General features: G+C 40.3%; 1 protein-coding gene and 1 long non-coding RNA gene across 7 annotated transcripts in view; one reads left to right on the top strand and one right to left on the bottom strand.

The window, feature by feature from the left end:
* The window catches only part of ALG5 (ALG5 dolichyl-phosphate beta-glucosyltransferase), a 39,292-nt gene that overhangs the window by 3,421 nt on the left and 13,215 nt on the right, over positions 1 to 22,656 (top strand). For 4 of the 6 annotated variants that reach the window (XR_014818791.1, XM_084981037.1, NM_001244320.2 and 1 more), the window contains exons 2-7: positions 461 to 629; positions 979 to 1,025; positions 2,183 to 2,251; positions 5,920 to 6,012; positions 10,162 to 10,275; positions 21,377 to 21,436. Coding sequence is in view for 5 of the 6 variants with exons in the window: in NM_001244320.2 (NP_001231249.1) it covers positions 461 to 629; positions 979 to 1,025; positions 2,183 to 2,251; positions 5,920 to 6,012; positions 10,162 to 10,275; positions 21,377 to 21,436 (552 nt within the window). In the remaining variant the exon portion in view is untranslated. Of the gene's footprint in view, positions 1 to 460; positions 630 to 978; positions 1,026 to 2,182; positions 2,252 to 5,919; positions 8,753 to 9,427; positions 10,387 to 14,587; positions 16,368 to 21,376; positions 21,437 to 22,656 lie in introns of those variants that run through there. The other 2 variants (XM_084981040.1, XM_084981039.1) reach the window with 2 other exon arrangements.
* LOC146398537 (uncharacterized) lies at positions 3,538 to 12,430 on the bottom strand. The gene is made up of 3 exons (XR_014819311.1): positions 12,380 to 12,430; positions 12,066 to 12,181; positions 3,538 to 3,677 (listed from the first exon to the last, which is right to left on the bottom strand). It is a non-coding gene; the product is annotated as an uncharacterized LOC146398537 (long non-coding RNA).

Raw genomic sequence — 22,656 nt, 5'->3', positions numbered from 1 at the left:
GGGAACTCTTTCCTTCTTACCAGGTCAGTCTGGTCCTGGATGGAGGTCTGCCCTCCCCCCACAGGTTCTACCTGCAGAGTATCCTCTGTCACATAGGCTCCAAGTGGGGAGAGGGCCTCACTGTGTATGTGCCAGGGCATGGATATTCTGGGCCTCTCAAAGTAGATGGCACTTCTATAGTGACGGTTCCCTCTTAGGCCTGGGATGACGGAGGCCTGGGAAAGGACAAAGAGCCTCCTAGGGATTAGGAATGGAGAACAGGACAATAACCAGTTATAAACAGGGAACTGACTGGTGTGAATTTTGAAGTCATCTCCAGACCATTCTTAATGGACTAAAAGCAGGAGCTCTTTCACCCGCCCAGGGGGAGGGTGGGAATCATGTAAGTGATGTCTTCTAACGTAATGAGACGAATGTCTAAAAACGTGGCATAATTTCTTGTTAACACACCTGCTTTTAGATTTCCTTTGTTGCATTTATAACGGCTGCAGAAGTACCACACCATCGACATGAAGAAGAAAAGTTCTTCTTAAGTGCCACCGGCCGGAAGGAAGCTTTGCCCAGCATACGGGACCCACCTACCAAACAGCTCTCTGTTGTTGTGCCTTCTTACAATGAAGAAAATCGGTGTAAGCCCCCTTTGATTTGGGGGGGGGGCAGGGGGTAATGTGGGGGAGAAAAGTAAAAGGAAGTTTAAAGTGTGGACTCGACCGGCTTTGCCAGAACATCAATACACATGGGCTGTGGAGACAGCACAGTGGGTTGTTGTAGTTCAGACCAGGTCTAGGCTGAAGTGTTCTGAGACGTGATGAGCAAGAGGTGAGCAGGAGACAGACGTTCCAGATGGAAATGGCCTTGGGGGGACATCCCGGAGGGGCTTTTTGGGTCATTCAGACTTTGTCTGTATATAAACCGTGTGTGCTGGGGCTGGGTGCGTCATTACCTAAAGCAATTTTTAATATTATTTTTTTCTTTAAGTGCCTGTGATGCTGGATGAAGCTCTGGGCTATCTAGAGGAGAGACAGGTATGGTGTTTTCTCTTCCAGTAGGGGGTCTGTAATTAAAACTGGAGCAGGCCACCACGCTGTGGGTCCCAGGACAGAGCCACCGTGAGAGGCAGTGCCGGCCATGCACAGGCCATCGTGGTCCTGGCTTCTGTGCTCAGCTTGTTTCCAGCCATTAGCGGGCCAGCCCGACAGCTAACGCACTAGTTCCAGAGCAAACGGGAAAGCCGACATTCCTCTCATGCACTTCCCGCCTCGTTTTATCCTCTCTTGCCTGATGATATACTTAAAATTGAGTGACAGTATGTCTCAGCCTTTGAATGACAGCATGATGCTGGTTTTGCTTTTGTGAGTTTTTAAGGAAGATGTATATTTGAGAAAGATCTGTTAGGGTGAAATCATTTTGTATGTTTTTATTCTGAAGGTCCCCTCTCATTTATTTTCCTCTGCTTTCCCTGCATAAAGAGAAGGACAGTAACACGTGCCTCTCTTTTGTATCAGCTGCCACTGGACTCTCTTTGGAAAGTTTAAGACAATAAGTAAGCTCTATGGCTGGGTCTTTTTTTAGAAGATTTCTTGTTTTGATTCACTTTGGCTTTAGGTTGCTTTTTTGTGTTAAGGGAAAAGAGGAGATTCATTGAAAGAGAAAAAAACTGAATGAAAGAGGAATTTGACTGAGCCTTTATTCTACACGATGCTTCTGCCTCTTCCATTACACATGATCTGCACACTAGCCAAGTGAATGAGGTGTTGTTTCTGGTTTTGTTTTGCTGTTTTTGTTTTTAAGAGAAAGCAGGCCCAAAACATTAACCTGCCTGAGGTCCTAAAGCTGAAAAGTAGTGCAGCCACTTGGAACCTGCACCTTCTGACCTCAGGCTTCATGGGCTTTTCCTCCCAGAGCTGCTCAGCCTCACACGCAGTGGTGGTGGCGGGGGGTGGGGGGGAAAGGGGGGGATTTGCAGGCCATGGGGATGTAGTCGGTGTGCACCCTCTATTCCACGCAGTCTCTCTCCTCCTTTCTGTCCTTAGCTTCTTATTTTATGTGGTCTGCACTTATCTTCATATTTACACACATCAACACTAAAATAGTTGTTTTTTTTTTAACATCCTTTCAACTTTATTAGACTTCTTGATGGTAGTCATGCCAAATTGAGGTATTTTATTTTTGCTTCTTGCAGAAACGAGATCCCACATTCACTTATGAGGTGATAGTAGTTGATGATGGCAGCAAAGACCAGACTTCCAAGGTAAGTGAACTTACTTTTAGAATTGCCAACAGCTAGAATAGTTTAGCAAAGGTAAAATCGTATTTTTGCTCTTCCGAGAACCCTACAGCAATACCCAGTACGCTCCATTTAGGGTAAGTGAGTAGGAGAAGAATCAGAGAGATTTCGTGTGTGGCAAGCTAGGACATGTGCCAGCCACTCCACTGCCCCATGAGACCAGGGGAGCTTGGGGGTCACCAGTAGGGAGAGATCCCATGTACCAACAGTTCACCTTGGCCTCTGTGAATCTTCAGTCTGCCAATTTATGGGCTTCACTTTTTTCTTAAGCAGAATTATTTCCTTTATGCTCCACCTTAACTTACAGTTTCTAAAGCAGTTTTCTCATTAAACAGAAAACATACAGGGAAACATCTCTTCATCTATTTATTTATCAGTGATGGCTTTTGTTAGCTACCAGCCGTGCAGTGCAGGAAGAGCTGGACACTGGGTGGGCCCTGTAGATCTTCGCGCCTGCCCGTTGTATAAGCGGCCCCCAGGTCAGGCAGCGTGGCTCCAATCTCTGTAACACAGGTGAAAATGGAGTTTGTTAGACTGTGAAGGGAGGGCACCTCGAGTCCCCATCGGGCACCCACTGCTGAGGTGACAGAAGCAGCCTCAGCCCAGCCGAGAAGCAGCAGCTTTTCCTGGAGAGCAGTCCTTAGCGGCCCTTTGGCCCATGAGGAGCAGGCTGCTCTCCTGGATGGATCAGGGAGGAAGAGGTTCACACTCGTTCCCAAGGTTGGAGAAACGGGAAACTTGAAATCATGTTTCATATAAGTTTTTATTTAAAAAAAAAAAAAAGTATACATCTAAGGATGACCTGACCCCCTTGCTGTACAGTGGGAAAATAATAAAAAAAAAAAAAGAAAGGAGAGGCAATACATAAATATTCACTTTAAAAATAAATAAACAAATAAAAAAAAAAAAAACTCTGTCCCTAAATTGAGTATTTATTGTCTTCCTCTGACGTGTTTCACTCTCTGACAGGTATGAGAAAAAACTTAGATGTAGTTCTCATTCTTAAGGAGTTTTAAACTAAGGAGGCAAAATCTAGGCCAAAGTATGGCAGAAGAGAGTCCTGCAGTGGTACAGAGATACTGATTTTACCCTCAAACAGCGTAAGATACCAGAAGGGTAAACACCCGATGCTTACCGGGGAGCAGGTGACGGCCGCTGTGTTGCGCAGGGCTCACCGAAGCAGCCGCGTCCATGTAGTCCAGGCAGGTGGACTTCAGCAGGGTTCACTTCTTCCACAGCCAGATAGCGTCCCCTTTAGAAGGAGCCTTCATCCTGCCTGGTCGGGTGTCTTCAGGGTCACTCAGCTACTTGCCCAGTGACTTCATCTGCCTGGTTTTGGAGTCTTGTGATGACTCTCAGGCTTTCTGCGCCCCCCTCCCAGAACAAACATCTGCAATCAAGGAAATGTTCTCTGAGTCAAAAGACATTTCTTGAGCCATTTACGTGAGTCAAGGGCCGGGACTGGTGCTAAAATACAAAGACGGAGACCTGCCTCTGCCCTCAGGGAGTTCACATCGCATACTGGAGACCTGCACTGGATAAATAGAGCACAGTGTGTCCGATATTTTTATCAGTTAGGAAGTGTTTCCCAAGAGGAGCTTTGGTAACAGAAGGTGTTCAGTTAATCTCCAGGACGTCTGGGTGTCATCATTTCAGCATCTGGGCAGTGTCAGGTGGCTGGATCCACATTGTTTCAGTTCCTGGGCACTTTCTCATCACATAATGGACACAGCCACAAATATCACTCATCCCAAGGCAGTAAGAGATAGCTAGGACATAAAGAATTTTCCTTGTGGGGAGTTCCCTTTGTGTCTCAGTGGACTAAGAACCTGACTAGTGTCCCTGAGGATGCAGGTTCGATCCCTGACCTTGCTCAGTGGCTCAAGGATCTGACATTGTCACAAGCTGCAGTGTAGGTCACAGATGAGGCTCAGAGCCAGAGAGGTGCTGTGGCTCTAGTGTAGGCCGACAGCTGCAGCTCCAATTCAAGCCCTAGCCTGGAAACTCCCATATGCCGCAGATGTGACCCTAAAAAGAAAAAAGAATTATCTTTGTGTGCCTCTTTCCTTTTTCTGTCCGGGAGTGAAAATCTTTACCAGAAGCTCCCATCCTCCAGCAGGCCTCCCCTAGAGGCCACGAGCTAGCACTTGATGACATGGCCTCCATGCCTACAAGAGGAGCTGGAAGGTACTTGGTAAAGAGGATTTAGACCAATCATGACTCATCTCTTAGGCCTGCACACACTGTCACTATGCAGCCCGGGGCCCAGAGAGCAGGGCAGGAGGTGCTGCTTATTGAATAGGCAGATGATGGTGCCCCCTCAGTCCTGCCCTAGGAGGAGGTATGGTGAGCGGTGGCAGCACTTGTTCTCTGAGGTTAATCAATTCTAGGCTGTGTGTCAGGCACCAGAAATATTAATCCTTGCCTTTAAGTAGCTCCCAGCCTCGTGGGGAGGGTCTACAGTGCCTCCCTCCCTGAGTGGTGAAGAGGTGGAGATAGCAAATAGAGACCACTGTTTTGTGACTTTGATTATACCCAAAGGGAAGAGACAGTTGTTTAACATAGTAGTGAAGCCAAAGGGAAGTTTTTAGCGTGCTCGAGTCTTGAGCCCAATTCTTGTAGGTTGGGTAAGTCTGCACATCAGTGAAAGTAACAGTCCAATGGAAACATGCCTTAGGAGCACATACCATCACTAGAATATACTGTCCTTTTTCCGGGAGAAGGTAAAGATGGGCCTGGAAGCTGGGAAGAGGAAGTGGTATTTGAGCTGAGTCTTAAGCTGGCCTCTCAGAGTGCAAAAACTGAATGAGAATGACTTCACAGTGCCTTGGAAGTGGGCTTCAGAAGGCGAGGCTGCTGTTGATGAAGAGAGGTTTTGTGGAGGGCGAGTGGAAAAGCAGCAGCCACTTTCCGTGAGTCGCACCCAAGTGGCTTGAAGCCTAAATGAGGGGCAGAGAGATGTTGAGAGCAAATAAGTAGGATCTCCATTTCACGACTTTGATAACGAACCCGAGTAATGGCAGCTGCTTAAGACAGTAGTGAAGTCAAGACAAATTTTTAAGATGCTGGAGTTTTGAGCATGTTTGTGGCTGAGGAACAGGCAGAGAGGAAGCGATGAAAGATTGAGAAGAGGACAAGTCTTGGTGCAGTTAGCTGCTGAGAGCGAGGCATTTGAATGAGAAGATTTTGGAGAAATGGTCTAGGATGCAGACTGCTTCTCTGGGGAAGAAGGTCGGTGGCTTATTCCCGAAAGTAAATAGGGCCGTTAAGCAGTACTGGGAGCCCAGTCACAAGCGTGCACCAGTTGATTAGTGCATGGGTTTCAATTTTATTTTTTCGAGCAACTCGGTAGCCTAGGCAGAGGAGTCAAAAGAATGAGACGGCGGCTGCCAGTTCTGGTGTTTTCCTCTGCAGGAAAGTGAATTGTGACTTTAGCCTAGTAGGTCAGTGTCTGATCATGGCACCAGGAATTCAGCAACTCCTCTGGGCCACCAAACTGTGGGGTGAGTATGATCTAGTCACAAGGAGAGGGCAACTCAAATAGCAGTGTTTAAGCCAAATCAGAAACCCAGTCCATGTCACTGTCTTGGAATACGAATTAACTTTATTTTGACTTTTATATAATTTGACAGGTAGCTTTTAAATATTGCCAGAAATACGGAAGTGACAAAGTACGAGTGATAACACTGCTGAAGAATCGTGGAAAAGGAGGAGCTATTAGGATGGTAATACATAGTTTCAACATTTTTAATCTAAAGGATTAAGATCTTTTAAGTAACCTCTTTTGCAGATTATAGTACATGTGTATTCTGCAGCTGGCTAGTTGAATAGCAGCCTTTCAAGTTGGTGGTAAATTGCTTATAACAATAACTTCATACATATATATGTATTTCAAATAAAAAAATATGCTCTATCTACAACATATGGGTGATTCAGGAAAATATGTTTATCTTAATCAGAGTTTAAAATGTTGCTATCTATCTCTTTGTGTCTTTGATACAGTCACAGATGATAAGATCACATGATTTTTTGCAGTTTACAGAATGCTTTGGTGTATTGAGTTTAACCCATGCGAAGGCTCTGTGCAAATTCATACGTGTGTGATTTAAGATCTGACGTGGGTCTGTCCTGATGGAATTTACAGTCTAATACACAAGGTGATCGTGCTTACAAGAGAGGCACAGATGAAGTGCAGTAGAAATTCCAAGAAGGAAGGTTACTTTCAGCTGAGGTGTGTCAAGTAGGAGTCAAGATTTGCTGAAAGAAAGATCGAAAGTCAAGATATGTGAAGGAAAACCAAACAGTAGTGCTTTAAAAGATTTAAGAGTTTAATTTATTCATTTTGCCCCACCCTCTCCCCCATGAAAAGAAGTCTGGAAGTAGGCAGTCCAGGGCTCGTTCAGCAGCTCCTTGTCTCATCAGGAACCCAGGCTCCTCCCTCCCCTTCCTCCTGCCCACCCTGCGCACAAAGTGGCCCCAGAGCACCAGCTTTTACCTCCGCAGCCCAGGCAGGGAGCGTTCCCAGAAACTCTACCCAGGAACTGAGGTAAATCCCCCAGGGTAGAACAGTGCCACCCAGTCCCAAGGAGGACTGGGAAATGTTTTTTCTCAGGGTTCCAGTTATCAGAAAGAAGGGATCAGGTCGGTCACTAGCAGCCGCGGGCACGTGAGGAAATGTCGCTAAAGCCAGGCCCCAACCACAGTGAACACTGTCTTGCACTTGCTCACTGATTATTCTGAGCTAAGCAGCACATTTACCACCTTAACACACTTATCGCCTTTAAACCTCCTCACATTGGTGAGTTAGGTCCTGTTATTTTGATTAGATAGATGAGGAGGATGAGGCAGAGACAGGTAAGTGACTTGCTCGAGGTCACGTAGATAGTAAGTCAAGATTTGGATTGGGTTGAGTTAGCCCTGAAGCCCATGCTCTTCAGCTCTCCGAGCAGGTATAGAGAAAGATTTGAAAGAAGAGCATACCAGTCAGCAAAGCAAGAAAAGACAGGAGGCAGAACGCTTGCGATGTGTACTAGAAACAGTGAGTTTGCTCTGCCTGGGTCACAGGATGTACAGAAGGGAGAAGAACAGGGGGTTAATGCCATATTAAATCTGCCGTTCATTCATTTATTCAGCCAGCATTTGAGGGTCAGCTGCATGCAGGTCCTTCGTTCGAGAGAGCAAAACGAAAGATACCCCTCCTGTCCTTAAGGATGTCGCAGTTCACGAATGTCGTAAACGCTCCAGTAGACGTTTGTGCAGAATGTGGCCACCACCCTCCATCTGGAAGGAGCAGCAAAGACGCCCCACAGGACGGGAGTTCTGAATGAAGTCTTCAAGGAGAATTAGGAATTGTCCAGGCAACAGTTGGGACAGGGATCTTGCAGAGGAGAAGAGAACACTAACAAAGGCACAGCAGAGGAACTGGGACGTGGGGCTTGATGTTAGCGATAGGCTGGAGGGTCACGTGGGTTCAGATTGTGGGCTTTGGGCCAGGGGCTTTCAGGTGTTACCACTGACAGAGTGGCAGCAGCCAACACAGTGGTGTCGTCAAGGTACAATGAATATTTGGATTATGCTGGCGACGCAGCAGAAAAAGAGAAGACAGATGTGAGGGGTGTGCGGAACGAGGTCAGTGTATCAGGTGATGGGAGGAGGAATGAGTCACCAAACTCAGAGGAGGAGGATGCCTTAGACGGAGTGAAACACTGGAGGAGGAACTGGTTTAAGCGACAGTATATTTAGTTGAGTTTGAGCCATACTGAATTTGAAATACCAAGTGGTGGTATCCAGAATAGCCTGGGAGAGAGGGCCTGAGAGTCATCCATGTGTTTTAGATGGTAGTGAAGCCGTTAAATTGGCAAGGAAGAGGATATAGAAAGAAAAAGGAGAGCCAGGAATCAAGCCTCGGGGAAAAGAGGCCCATCGGGAAGAAGACAAATCAGAGAAAGAACAGTCAGAGGAGAGAGGGTGTGATTGAATGGACAAGAATGGGCGCGCTGACCTAGACTTTCCTCGAAGGTTGGCAGTGAAGTGCGGCCATCAGTAGAGTGGGAGAGTAGTGGGCATTAAAGGACTCCCTAAAAAAAAAAAAAAAAGGCATAATGGGGCTTAAACAAGTTTGGGGGCAAAGGCACTTTGCCGTTTGCTATGTGATAACCTATAGGTCAACTTTATTATGTATCCTTGAAATAGTTCTTTGATTTTTTTTTTTCATTTCAAACCTCTAGCTACAGATTTGATATTTTGTAATGTTTTTCTTTTCTAAATCTTAGTCTATGATGTTCAGATGCTAAGTACATTTTTAGTTTACTTTTTAACCCATATTCTAATGGGTATGATAAAGACTCTACAGATACTACTTCGTGGCCTTATACTATAGAGTCAGCAGTCTGTCTAGTTGTCTACACACAGTCACAATGTTATTTTACTGAATCAAACCATAAGTATATTTACACTTAAGAAACAGCGAAGGAGTTCCCATCATGGCTCAGTGGTTAACAAACCTGACTAGTATCCATGAGGACGCGGGTTTGATCCCTGGGCCTGCTCATTGGGTTAAGGATGTGGCATTGCCATGAGCTGTGGTGTAGGTCACAGATGTAGCTTGGATCTGGCGTTGCTGTGGTTGTGGTGTAGACCGGCATCTGTAGCTCTGATTCTACCCCTAGCCTGGGAACCTCCATATGCTGCAGATGAAGCCCTAAAAAGAAAAAAAAAGACAAAAAAAAAAAAAAAAGAAAAAAAGAAATCGCTCAGATGCACCATGAAATTGTTGATGCATACCTTATTTCTGTGTGAAATATATACTTGTAGAGCCATATTTTGCCCAGAAGACCCATCAATTCAAAATTGAATGGCAAAATTTTGCTAAATGTCAGATACCTGCCTCAAGTAATAAAACAGCATTTGAATATATCCATATTTCCTAAATTTTAGTGACATTCCACATGTTTTTATACAACAGTTAATTTAAAAATACTTTAGATTCCATAATAAAAATTCTTTTTTTTTTTTTTTAAGGCCGCACCCACAGCATATGGAGGTTTCCAGGCTAGGAGTCTAATTGGAGCTACAGCTGCTGGCCTACTCGAGAGCCACAGCAATGTCAGATCCAAGCCATGTCTGCAACCTACACCACAGCTCATGGCAAGGCCAGATCCTTAACCCACTGAGCAAGGCCAGGAATCGAACCTGCAACCTCATGGTCCCTAGTCAGATTCATTAACCACTGCGCCATGATGCGAACTCCCCATAATAAAAATTCTTTCACGTTATGGTGCATTTCACAAAAAAGTCTATAATATATTTGTTAATTTGCTCCATAAATGTGTTCTGTGTTTGCAAATTTTTTTTGGCCACACCCACGGCATATGGAAGTTCCCAGGCCAGGGCTCGAATCAAAGCCATAGCTGCAACCTATGCTGCAGCTGCAGCAATGCCAGGTCCTTAACCCACCGCACCACAGTGGGAATTCTAATATATCCTTCATATGCTGCTCTAAGGAGCCCCTGATCCCTTTTCAGCACCATGATACATATATAATACAGATATAATATTTATCATAGGTATTTTACATTTTTATTCTTACTGATGGAACTTTAATTTATCAAAATCTATTTTCTTATCTTGATATTTTCCAAGATACTACTAGTATGACTGCACAAAGTTTTTAAAATCATGAAATAGACATTAGGTACTTTTGGAAAGATCTTACCAATGTAATTTGTTTTCAGTGAACTTTGGTGTCCTTCTGCCATTTCATATCTAATATTTCATTCTCGGGTATTTTAAGTAAAAGAGAAAAAACTGATATGTTACCAAATGTAACCTTAATTTTAAGCAACTTTCTTTTAATTGAAATTTTTTAAATACAGGGTATATTCAGTTCTCGAGGAGAAAAAATCCTTATGGCAGATGCTGATGGAGCTACAAAGTTTCCAGATATTGAGAAATTAGAAAAAGGACTGAATGATCTACAGCCTTGGCCTGTGAGTATAAGAATGCAGTCTAAACGATATTCAATCAAGAATAGAGGGTATCAGGAGTTCCCGTTGTGGTGCAGTGGTTAACAAATCTGACTAGGAATCATGAGGTTGCAGGTTCAATCCCTGGCCTTGCTCAGTGGGTTAAGGATGGCATTGCCGTGAACTGTGGTCTAGGTTGCAGATGTGACTCGGATCCCAAGTTGCTGTGGCTGTGACATAGGCCAGCAGCTGTAGCTCTGATTTAACCCCCAGCCTGGGAAACTCCATATGCAGCAGGTGTATGGAGCAAAAGCAAAAACATTTTTAAAAAACAAAACATTTTTAAAAAGCAAAAACATTTTTAAAAATTAAAAAATAAAAGAATAGATGGTATCTACAGTAAAATTAAAATGGTGTTTACCTGTGAGTTAAATAATTGGGGTATTTTTTGTTGTTGTGAATTTCTTATATATAGTCCCACAGAAGAGCTAATCGTTTTATTAAAAACGTTTAATGATTTTCTGATTTGCTTGACAGTTACTTATTTAATATTCTTTCCATCCGTCTTCAGTTTTAAATTGCTTTTTTCCTACCAAAGTTTTAATATTTATTGTGTATATTCAGTTAAGTCTTATTTAAAAGCATAGAGTAAGACTTTCGGTAAAGATGTGACATGAAATAGATCATAGACTATTATCTTTGATGAAACAAACAAAAACAAAACATAAGCAGCAAGTACTCAAAAAAGAATTTGTGCAAGTTCATGCCATAAGTTCAAAAAGTGGAGTTACCTATTGACTTAGAATGTCTCCTTGATTACAAACCCTAACTTCTGACTGTGGTGAGGGGAGCAGCCTTGTGACATTCGTCCTGTATCGTCCACATTTACACCTGAGGCAGGTGGGGCTAGAGGGTGAGTTGCTGGTCCAAGTGGCACAGCTGGCAGGGCAGAGCTGGGACACAGCCCCCCGCCCAACACCTGGTACCAGGATCACTCTGGCCCTGCACACAAGCGTCTCGGGGGTGTTTTGGAGCTTCTGCAATGAAAGATGTGATCCATTCGCAGCGGTAGGGCTTATGTGCCTCCAGGTGGGGCAGGCTGTTAAACCCCTTCAGACCATCACAGGAAAGCACTTCAACCTCAAATATAAGCAAATAAATACAGTTCTAATAGCAGGAACTCTGCCTATTTTACCACAGAAAGGAAAGGAAAGTAGACATTAAAAGTTTGTATTATAAGAAAAAAACATAGTATGTAACTATGAAGCATAAGGGATGTTGACTAGACTTATTGTAGTGACTGTTTCACCAAGTATACAAATATCAAATCATTATGTCATATAATTGCGACTAATGTCATGTATTATGTTAATTCTACCTCAATTGAAAAATTAAAAAAATTTTAAGAAAGAAACAACAAAAAGTGGAGTTACTTTCACTCAGCATAATGCACTGGAGATTCACCCACATTGCTGTGTGTATCAGTAATGTGTTCCTTTTGACTGCTATGTACCATTCCATTGAATGGGTATACCACAGCTTGTTCAACTATTGAAGGATATTTGGGCTGTTTTTCCAGCATTTGGCAATTATGAATAAAGCTGGTATCAACCTTTGATTTTTGTTTTTGTTTTTAAAGTAGAGATTGAAAAAAGAAAGAAAATCCAGGTGCCATTTCCAACTTTTAATAGCCATTTAGAGAAAGAAAGTGAAGTTGCCAGATTCTGAGGTTTTTTACCAAATACTCTCAACCTGGAGAGAATCAGATTGAGAATGAGTCAGCACCCATGGACAACATTAAACAACACACTTACCCACCATCATGCTCTACTCCAGGATTTCAGGGGAAACAAAACTTGCTGGGGCTCGCCACGCCAGGGCTTCAGGCAGGGTTTGGGATGATCATAGGTCCATGTCGCTGGATCCGTTCCTTGGAAGAGTGCACCCTTGTAAAGGACAGGACGAAGCTCAAAACAGCAAAGAACTCAAGTAACCGAACTGAGCTGCATAGGGCTCTAGGGTGCTCCGCCACCCCCAACCCCAGGTATAACCCTCAGGCCTTGAAACTCTAGGTCAGAGGGGAAAAATAAGTATCATGAAAGGTAGACATTTATCAAGGAGAATTCACCTGTGCTGTATAAGAGCTGCCCGTGTTAATCATGACAAAGCAAAAAGAAATAAATGGCAGCTATCCAACATGTGAGTACAAAAAAAAAAAAAAAGAAAGATAAACCCTCTCTGAAAGCCAGTGTAATCCAAGGAAAAGGATAAAATTACGCAAGAGCATATTTGCTAAAGAAATAATTCTTAATGAAGATAAGAATTTGGCAACATAGGCATTTGAAAGTGAGATGACAAAACAGCAGAATGATATCAAAAGAGAAGTTGCAGAACTAAGGAAACAAATCGAGGCCCACAATAAGATCAATACTTGGAAATATATATGAATGAAATAGGCCTAATTTAGACCTGATTGTTACTATTCTCTCTTTATTAAAATAATCCACATTCATTAAAAAAACAAATAATAAAAAACATATAAAACCATTAAAGCAAAACCTTCAGCAAATAGAAAATTTAATAATTATAGAAATTCAGGAGTTCCCGCCGTGGCGCAGTGGTTAACGAATCCGACTAGGAACCATGAGGTTGCGGGTTTGGTCCCTGCCCTTGCTCAGTGGGTTAAGGATCCGGCGTTGCCGTGAGCTGTGGTGTAGGTTGCAGACGCGGCTCGGATCCCGCGTTGCTGTGGCTCCGGTGTAGGCTGGTGGCTACAGCTCCGATTTGACCCCTAGCCTGGGAACCCCCATATGCCGCAGGAGCGGCCCAAGAAATGGCAAAAAAACAAAACAAACAAACAAACAAAGAAAAGCACATGAAAAGGCATATGTGAAAGTGTCGAAATCATAAAAGGAGAGAGGAGTAATCCATGTGGACTCTAGTAATTCATAAAATTTACATGAAAATAGTAAAACTTAGAAAAAAAATTCACCTCATACTCCTCTTCCTAGGAATAATTTTCTGTTTAATTTCATGGCTTGTGGAATATATCTCCCTCCACCATTAATCCACTCCTTTTTTTATATATAAAAGTACTAAATAAATTAAATTATTCCTGCAATTCTTAAAATAATTAGTTCTGTGAATACCCCTTTTGCTTGTGCTATCCAGAGCAGTAGCTATAGCCACGTGACCCTGTTAACTTCATACAACCAACTTTTCTTCAAGCATTGCCATTGAACCTTGACTCCCATCCTTCTACAGTATAGTTGTTATTTCTGTTTCTGGGTGTCTTTTGCTTTGTTTGTTTTGCCACTGTGCCACAAAGGAAACCTCTTGTGCTTTGTTTTGTTTAGGAATGGAAGTGTGGCTCTTAATTTATCCCTGTTACACATCAGCATGTTCAATTTCAGTTTCTCAAGGTGTGCATTCTTATTCTTTCTTTAACACAGCTGCTGTTCCCTTCCCAGCTCTTTAAGCGGTGGAGTCAATAAGCATGCCTCATATATTCCCTTAAACCCTAAAGAAAATCAACTAGAACAGTTCTGAAAATAATGAAACAGAAACATGGGTTTCAAAGTAGTCAAGTCCTATAATGAATACAGGACTGACTCACTAGGTGGCAGTAGTTGACTTAAATGTCTTTTACAGGCTTGGTTTGACAGGCTCCCCAGCATGTTTTCAGTAGCTTCTACTGTTTTCTTTCTTCTGGGCTGATTTTATTTTTAATTGTAACAATAAGGAAATTTGTTACTACAGCAAAACAAGGAGGGCATTGGGGGGGGCTGCTCCCCCCTCCCCACACAGGCCCTGTTTAAACCTGTGTTCTTTGAGGATCAACTGTACTTCTCGTTTGTAGGTCCTTTTAGGAATAACCAGGTCACATATCTGATTATTCTTATGTGATGAACTTTAAAAAGTTGCCTGCAATTCTTCCTCTGAAGATCATTATTCTCTTAAGGTTCTGAATGAAATATGTATAATTTAAGTAGAGCTTTGTATGGCAAATGATTGCAATAGGGATTTACATTTAGTTCCAAATACTTTATTTGTATTTTTTAAGTGTAAAGCTTTTCTCTGAACTTTTCAGTTTTCTAACCAGTAATTATTCTACCTCTTTTGATAAAAGTATGCTTGATTTTATAAAAAAAAAAATTTCTTTTGTCTTTTTAGGGCTGCATTCTCAGCATACAGAGGTTCCCAGGCTAGGGGTTGAATCGGAGCTATAGCTGCTGGCCTACACCACAGCCACAGCAACACCATATCCGAGCCGTGTCTGCGATCTATACCACAGCCCACAGCAACACCTGATCCTTAACCCACTGAGTGAGGCCAGGGATCGAACCCATATCCCCATGGATGCTAATCAGATTCGTTTCCCCTGAGCCATGACAGGAACTCCTTGATTTTAGAAAGTTTTTTAAGCAAAGTGTATGATGGTCACTTGTTTAGTGGCTTAGCTATTCGAGATACATTTTAAAATCCCTGAGCAGACAAATAACTGACAAAATGTCTGTACTCGATGGTCATGGATAATTCCTCAGGCCATGACTTGGGTCTTAAATTCTCATTTAGATGAAGTTTCAACAAGCTTGACTTTTGGGTTTTTAAGGCCGCAAATAATAAAAGGTAAAAGATACGAAAGAGAGATCAAGTAAAATTACCCTAAGAAAACTGTAGGAAACAGATATCAACCACATTATATAGCTCAATCTATAGTGATTGCTAACTAATGCCACTGTATGTTCCTTTGCTTTAAGTATAATAATCCTTGGCCAAGTGAGGATTTCGTATCCTCCAATGTTTTGTATGTGTGTTCATGGCTTGGTTGTTCCTAAAACAAAACAACGTGACAGTCACTGCTTCCCTTTTTTGTGGATCACGTGAGCAGATCTAAGAGCCTAGTGTATTTATTTCATCTTCTCAATATGTGGGTCGATGACCAGACTTCCAAAAGTGATCCCTTCATTTTCCAAGTCATTCATTTTATAAAGTAGGTAGTTACACAAACATTTTACTGAGATCTTTGTGAAAATCCAACAAAGGAGAATACGAAAATTTAAAAGGCAATCTTGAAAAGATAAAAAGAGGTAGATGGTGTATAGTAAAATTTCACAAGAGTTTGTCTCAGCAGATCGATCACAAAAATGTTTCTTAAACCTTTGAAGGGCAAGGGCTGCCTCTCAGAGCAAGTGTTTGTTTAACACCAGCCAACCTAGTTTGAAAGTGCTTATCTCTTAGACAAGGAACAGCAAACTTGTTCTGTAAAGAGCCAGAGGGTATAGGCATACCTGGTTTTATTGCATTTTGCCCTTTTGTGCTTCTTAGATATTGCATTTTTTTTCTTTTTTTTTTTTTTTACAAATTGAATGTTTGTAGTAACCTTGCCTTGAGTCTGTGTTACCATTTTTCCAATAGCATTATTTTTAAATTTATTTATGTACCTTTTTTTATGTAATGCTAATACACACTTAACGACTACAGTGTAACCATAACGTTTACATGCACCAGGAAACCAGAGCATTTGTGTGACTCACTTTTTTGTCCATATTCACTTTATTGTGGTGATCTGAACCGAACCCACAGTATCCCTGAGGTATGCCTGTAGATATTTTAGACTCCATGGACCATGTATAGTCTCTGTTGTTAACAGTCTTCTTTTTTGTTTAACAACCCCTTAAAAACCGTTTTTGGCTCACAGGCCAAAGACAAGCAACAGGCAGGCTTTGGTCCATGGGCCATAGTTTACCACTCCTGCGCTAGAAGGTTGAAACCTTGGTCCTAACAACCACAATTTCCCTAACCACAGAAATTTTTATGAATTTAATGTCTTCATGATTGTCAGGAGAAAATACTCCTAATTTGAAAGGCATAAACAATTAAAATAAAAGGCAGGAAAGTGGCAAGGCACCTTTTATCAAAGAAAAGGGAGAAAAAGAGCGGATGATGCCAGATTTATCTCTTGAGTTTGCAGAGGTTGATACTGTATTTTTTAGAACAAATTGGAAATATGAATCAAAGGCTTAAGTAATTTACGTCTGTTGACACAACAATGCATATCCGTTGACCCAGATTTGAGAAATTTATCTTAAGAAAATTAAGAATGTGTACAAAAATTAGAAGTTCCCTGCTGGCCTGGTGGTTAAGGATCCTGAGTTGTCACTGCTGTGGCACAGGTTTGATCGCTGCCCCCATGAAAAAAAATAGTACTAGTAAGTTCAGATAGACATAGATTCAAACTCTGTGTGAACTTGGGCAAGTTAACCCACCCACCTCACTTTCCTCATCTATGACATAAGGACAGTGTAGTAACCTACACTGTGTAGTTCATCATGCCGAAGTAATGATGAAAATTTTTAATGTATGCTGAGTGTTTAGCGTGTGTTCAGCCCTCAGTAACCCATGGCCTCTGATTACTAACATTAGTCTTTGTGCTTGATTTTCAGAACTAATTCTGATACTATTGCTTATAATTGTTCATGTAAATTGGATTTACCTATTTCTTCTAGTCTATTTCTACTCTCCAGTGCTTTTGTGAGAAAACACTTAACTGAAAAAGTACTAGAAAAGAGTCTGATGAAGCATTTCTTTCTAGAATTCAATATAGTACCACTTTTAAGAGACAGCTGTCACAGCAAAAAAAAATTCTTTTTTAAAGACATAAGAAATTCAGCTAAACTCTGAAAGAAGCTTAAAGAAAGACACCCCATGTCTACATATATTCTCTAATATGGGAGGTTTTAGAACAAGAATATCCTTCATTCCTGAAGAATAGCTAACTATGCTAAACGCTGCTTAGATGAATGCTCCTGAGAGTGAGATAACTATCAGGGCTTCAGTTCTGATATCAGAATGACAGATGCGTAAAACTCTTAAAAGTTTTGAGAGACATATGCTGAAAGAAAAGGAGATGTTAAAGATTTTGTTTTTTATTTGCTTTCATTTTAATTAAATGACATTTTACTCTACTTAGTCTATGAAAGGTAGAAGGGTGTTCTTTTTTTACCTGTTACTCAATAATGTCACTACTCTTTGGATTCAAAGTTAAAGCTTATTTTCATATACTGTTGAACTTTTAACACGGCTCTTCCTTAAGAAAATCATTCTGTCCTTTCCCAAGCAAAATATCTCTGCCACAAAAAGAGGGGAAGAAATTATTCTTACTATTCAGTAGTAAGCAAAGTGTATAACATAATTTCCAAAAGAAAATATAGGTGGCTAATAAAAACTCCCCAACAGTTTACCTTTTTATTTAAAAAAAAAAAATTTGATCGTATGTGGTTATATTTTTCCCCTTATCAAGTTCAAAAAATTAAAATAATTAGAACTGGCAAGAACTTTTGATGAAATATAAAAGTGGGAATATAATTTAAAGAATAATTTGGCCCATATACATTAAAAAACATTCACACTTTTATCTACTATTCTAGTTCTATGACTTTCTCATAGGAAGGAATCCAAAATACAGTTAGAGTTTTATGTTCGAAGATGTTCTTTTAGACTTCTTTGTAGTAGCTTGAAATTCGAAATGGTCAACATAATTAGCTTGAATTAGAAATGGCATGGGTGAATAGTGAAAGCATGGTTAATCTATGCGGTGAAATATTACGTTGCCCTTACCACTGACACAAAGAAAGAAAGTGCAGTATTTTGTCATAGTGCAGCACTACTGTGTCAAGTTCTTGAAAAAGAAAACCCAACTCTTACCCACCCTTTAACACCCAGTTGACAGGAACTACAGAAAACAGAGGAATGTGTGAAGTGTCCCTGGGGTGGGAGGGGTTGCAGTCAGCAAGATTCAAAATCTAGGACACTTTACAGGACGAATTACATGATTTCTTCAACATATAAATTACAAGAAAAACATTGAAAAGAGGTAGGAGGAACTCAGGGATAAAAGAAATATCAACCAAACTGTACAGATTTTATTTGGCTCTTGATTTAAACAAACTGAAAACATTTATGAGATAATTGGGCAAATTTAAAACCAAATGCTGATGGTGTTAAGGAATCATTCTGACTGTTTGGGGTGTGAGAGTGGTATTGTAATTGAAATAACTGCAATCTGTGACATATGATACAAAGAATTTGTTTCAAAATAATCCCCAGTTGGGTAGGGTGGTGGTAAGGGGCTTTAGAGGAACCAGGTTGGCAGTTGGCCGTGTGGTGATAATTGTCGAAGCTGGGGGGTGGGCACATGGGGCTTCATTTTCTTGTTCTCTCTACCTTAAATGAAAAAGATCATGGCACACATGGGTAGGTTTCAGCTATGGTTTTTAAATACAGAGGGAAAAAAAAAGAACACGGGGAAATATACAAAATGTTATCAGTGGCTGATTTTTGGTAAAAAGACTATACATGACTTTTTATAATCATCACACATGTGTAAATTTACATGCTTGCCATTGCTTTACAATGAACGTTTTTAAATTTTATCTATTTTGATGAATGGTTCAGAATTCAGACTGTATAAAAAGGCTTATGTGAACCTAGCTCTGCCCATTATTTCTCAGTCACCCCCAAAAGTAACCGTGTTACCCATATCTTGTATATCCACGTAGAAGATGTATATATGTATTCTTTATTTTTAAAATGCAAATTGTAACATAATACCTACTACTCTGTTGTTTCCATTCAACATCCTGAAGACTGAGCCATATGTGTACAACAGAGTGCTTCCTCATTCTTCCACAGTCCCTTTGGACAAACATACAGGTTTGCTGCTTCAAATAATACTGAAGTGATGAAACTCACTTAAATGTCATTGTACACTTGTGCAAGTTTATTATGAGAAGAATTCCTAGTTGTGGAATTGCTGGCTCAGATTATATTTATAATTGTGATAACAGTTTTCAAATAGCTGTCATATAAAGTATTGTAGGCACAATGTAGTAAAAAAACAATGGGTTTTATTTGCTTTGCTCTTGGTATAAGTGTGATTGAGGCGAGGACCTTGTCAGTTGTTCAAGAGCTATTTTCATTATCTCTTTTTGTGAATTCTCTTTCATTCTCTTCACCTCTTTTCCAGCTGAGTTGTTGAGTACTTTCCTTAATAATTTGTAGGTGTACTTTATGCATTTTGGAAATTAATCTTTTGTCTATAATGTAAATTACCAGTATTTCCCCCCAGTATTTCTTTTTATTTTTAATAAGGTTGGATTTTTCTTGTTTTCCCACACAAGTTTTTGAATGTTATTGTCAAATTATTCGATTCTTCTGGGGTTTGTGTATTTGTGCCTTCCTCGGGATCATTTAAAAAAATATTTCTGGGAGATCCTGTTGTGACTCAGTGGGTTAAGGACCCAACATAGTGTCCGTGAGGATGCGGGTTTGATTCTTGGCCTTGTTCAGTGGCTTGAGGATCCAGCGTTGCTGCAGTCTGCAGTGTAGGTCGCAGATGCAGCTGGGATCTGATGTTGCTGTGGCTGTGGCATAGGCCTGCAGCTACAGCTCCAATTCGACCCCTCGCCCAGGAATTTCTGTATGCCACAGAAAAGAAAAAAAAATTTTTTTTTAATTATTTCTGATATTCTACACTGAAATCTTTGATGTAGCTGGAATATGTCCTAGTCAGTATGTGGCTTGTGTCCATTTTAATTTGGTTTCTAAATGTCTACCAAAATGCCCCCCACATCTTTTTTCCGCTAATTTAAAGTGTCATCTTTATTATACCCTTAACTACCCATATGTTTTTTTGTATGTATTTCAGGCCTTTCCAATCTGATCCTTAGGTTTATCTTAAATAGGTACTATTTCTATCACCTTAGTTTTCATCATTATAGCTTTGTGATATATTTTCAAATCCTTTGGAGCTAGTTCTTCCTCACCCTTAGAATTTTCTTGGCTCTTCTTGGTTCTTTATTTTTCAATGTTAACTTCCAGATCAGCTGGTCTAAATCACTGAAAAATTATTTTGCTGTTTCTCCTGGTATTTACAAGTTAGCTTAGGGAATACTGCCTTTTCACGTCCTCTCATCCATGATCATGGTGTATCCTCTGTGTGTCCCTTGGCTGCATTTTACATGTTTCCTTTATTTAGATCTCGCCACATTTCTTATAAAGTTTATAGATTTTTCTTTTTTATTGATGTTGTAAATATACTGTCCTTTCCTCCATTATCTTATGATTATTGTTTGTACGTATAAAGACTAATACATTATATACTCATTTCATGCCCAGTCATCTTTTCATATCCTCTTATTGTTTGTAGTCATTTTTCAGTTGATATTCTTGGATTTTCCATAATGTAATGATGGTATATGAAATCATGCCATCTGCAGATACCCCTTTTCTTTCTAATACTACTAACTTTTCTTATAACTCTTTCGTTTTTAATTAGAATAGCCATTTAAACATATGGGTTGGAGTTCCCATTGTGGCTCAGCAGAAACAAATCCAACTAGAAACCATGAGGTTGTAGGTTCGATCCCTGGCCTTGCTCAGTGGGTTAAGGATCCAGTGTTGCCATGAGCTGTGGTGGTAGGTCACAGATGCGGCTTGGATCCCACGTTGCTGTGGCCAGCAGCTATAGCTCCGATTCAACCCCTCGCCTGGGAACTTCCATATGCCGCAGGTACAACGCTAAAAAGCAAAAAATAAATAAATACATAAATAAATAAATAAATAGATTTTGACATACATGCCCTTGTATTTAATCCTGAATGGAGTCGTCTTAGTAATACAACTAGCCTCCTTAAGTACATATTCTGAACTCCTCAATAAACCCTTAAAGATATTTAATGATACTTTTAAAAAATTCCTAATAAATAAGATAGTTACACTAAAAATAAATATTTTTGGAGTTCCTGTCATGGCTGAGTGGAAACAAATCTGACCGGTATCCATGAGGATGCAGGTCCAATCCCTTTCTGTGCTCAGTGGGTTAGGGATCCCAGCATTGCTGTGAGCTTCGGTGTAGATCATGAGCTACAATATAGATCGCAGACGTGGCTCAGATCTGGTGTATCTGTGACTGTGGTGTAGGCCAGCAGCTGAAGCTCCAATTAGACCCCTAGCCTGGGAACCTCCATATGCCGCAGGTGCAACCCTGAAAAAAAGGAAAAGAAATATTTTTAGTAATGATACTTAAATATGGAAAAATTATTTCATTGCTTTTTTCCCTTAGGATCAAATGGCTATTGCATGTGGATCTCGAGCTCATTTGGAAAAAGAATCAATTGCTCAGGTAAGGCTTTCATCAACCATGGATCAGCAGGTTTTTCCTTTTTTACATACACATTGGCATGAAATACTTGGCACACTCAAGTATTATATGTTAAGTTTTATTAAAATTAAAAAATTTTTAAGCTATTCTTCTTAGAAAAGCATTATACCTTCAAATTTGTGAAGTTTTACTGACCTTTTCAGTATATATATATTTTAAAATACTGAAGACATTAACTTCTTCAGGTTGTAATTTATTGATTAAGCTAAGAAGCTGGAATTTGGAAGAAAAATATAATAAGAAATTATTCCATGCAATGTTTTAAAATCATTTTTCACTTAAAAATGTAGATCAGGTGTACCAAGCTCAGTAATTGTCCATTATATTCTTAATGGTACATTTAGAATGGTCAAGTAGAGCAAGAATAAAGATATATTTTTCATGCAAGGTCAGAATTATCTGGGGCTTTTTTTTTTAATGTATATTCTTAGGCCAACCCCATACACATTAAATCGGACTCTAGCCATGGGGCCAGGAGTCTGCATTTGTAATAGTTTCCCAGGTCACTCTTTGCATACCAGAGTTTGAGAACCAATGGGAACCTTTCCCTCAATGATTTTGAAAAAAAGACATGAAAAAATTCTCATTTTTTTCCCCCAAGAAATACATGGCAGAGTCATAAAACTCCTTAAGGATTTTGCTCAAATGTGGAAACCTGAACTCTCCTTTTTTAAGAAATAAATTGTTTTAATATCTTCAGCATCTAGTCCAAATGTAACTCTGCAACCCTATGGGCTCTCACTGCTATTTGGAAAAGCTTACTGTGTTAACCACAGAGAATACAAACTCCTGGAAATTTAAAATTGAAAGAGTTTAGAGATTTACTAGTCCAGCTTCATCGCTTTAGTGATACCCAGGAGATAAAGCGAGTGATACCCACGATGATCAGTGCATTACTTACAATTGTAAAATACTAAAACTATGAAATCCTAAATCCCAGTGCTAGAAAGTATACATATTTCCCCTAGATGAAATGCCATACAGCAATAAAAATGTAATAATATGGGAAATACCAAAATATGGGAAATACCAAAAATACTAGGTTGTATGGAAAAGACAAAGTATGCTATTGTAAATCCAGTATAATAGTGTGAAAAGGTCTATTCAAACAAAAACATTTAATGAAAATAGACTATTATTAATTAGGATTTTGTGACTAAATGGTTTCCTTTTTAAAAATA

This window comes from Sus scrofa, chromosome 11 (genome assembly GCF_054392235.1).
Source record: "Sus scrofa isolate SSC_HxYL_T2T_F1_AM1 chromosome 11, Sscrofa_HxYL_maternal_Yorkshire_Landrace_v2.0, whole genome shotgun sequence".
Taxonomy (NCBI): Eukaryota; Metazoa; Chordata; class Mammalia; order Artiodactyla; family Suidae; genus Sus; species Sus scrofa.
This window is presented reverse-complemented; position numbering and strand designations above follow the sequence as displayed.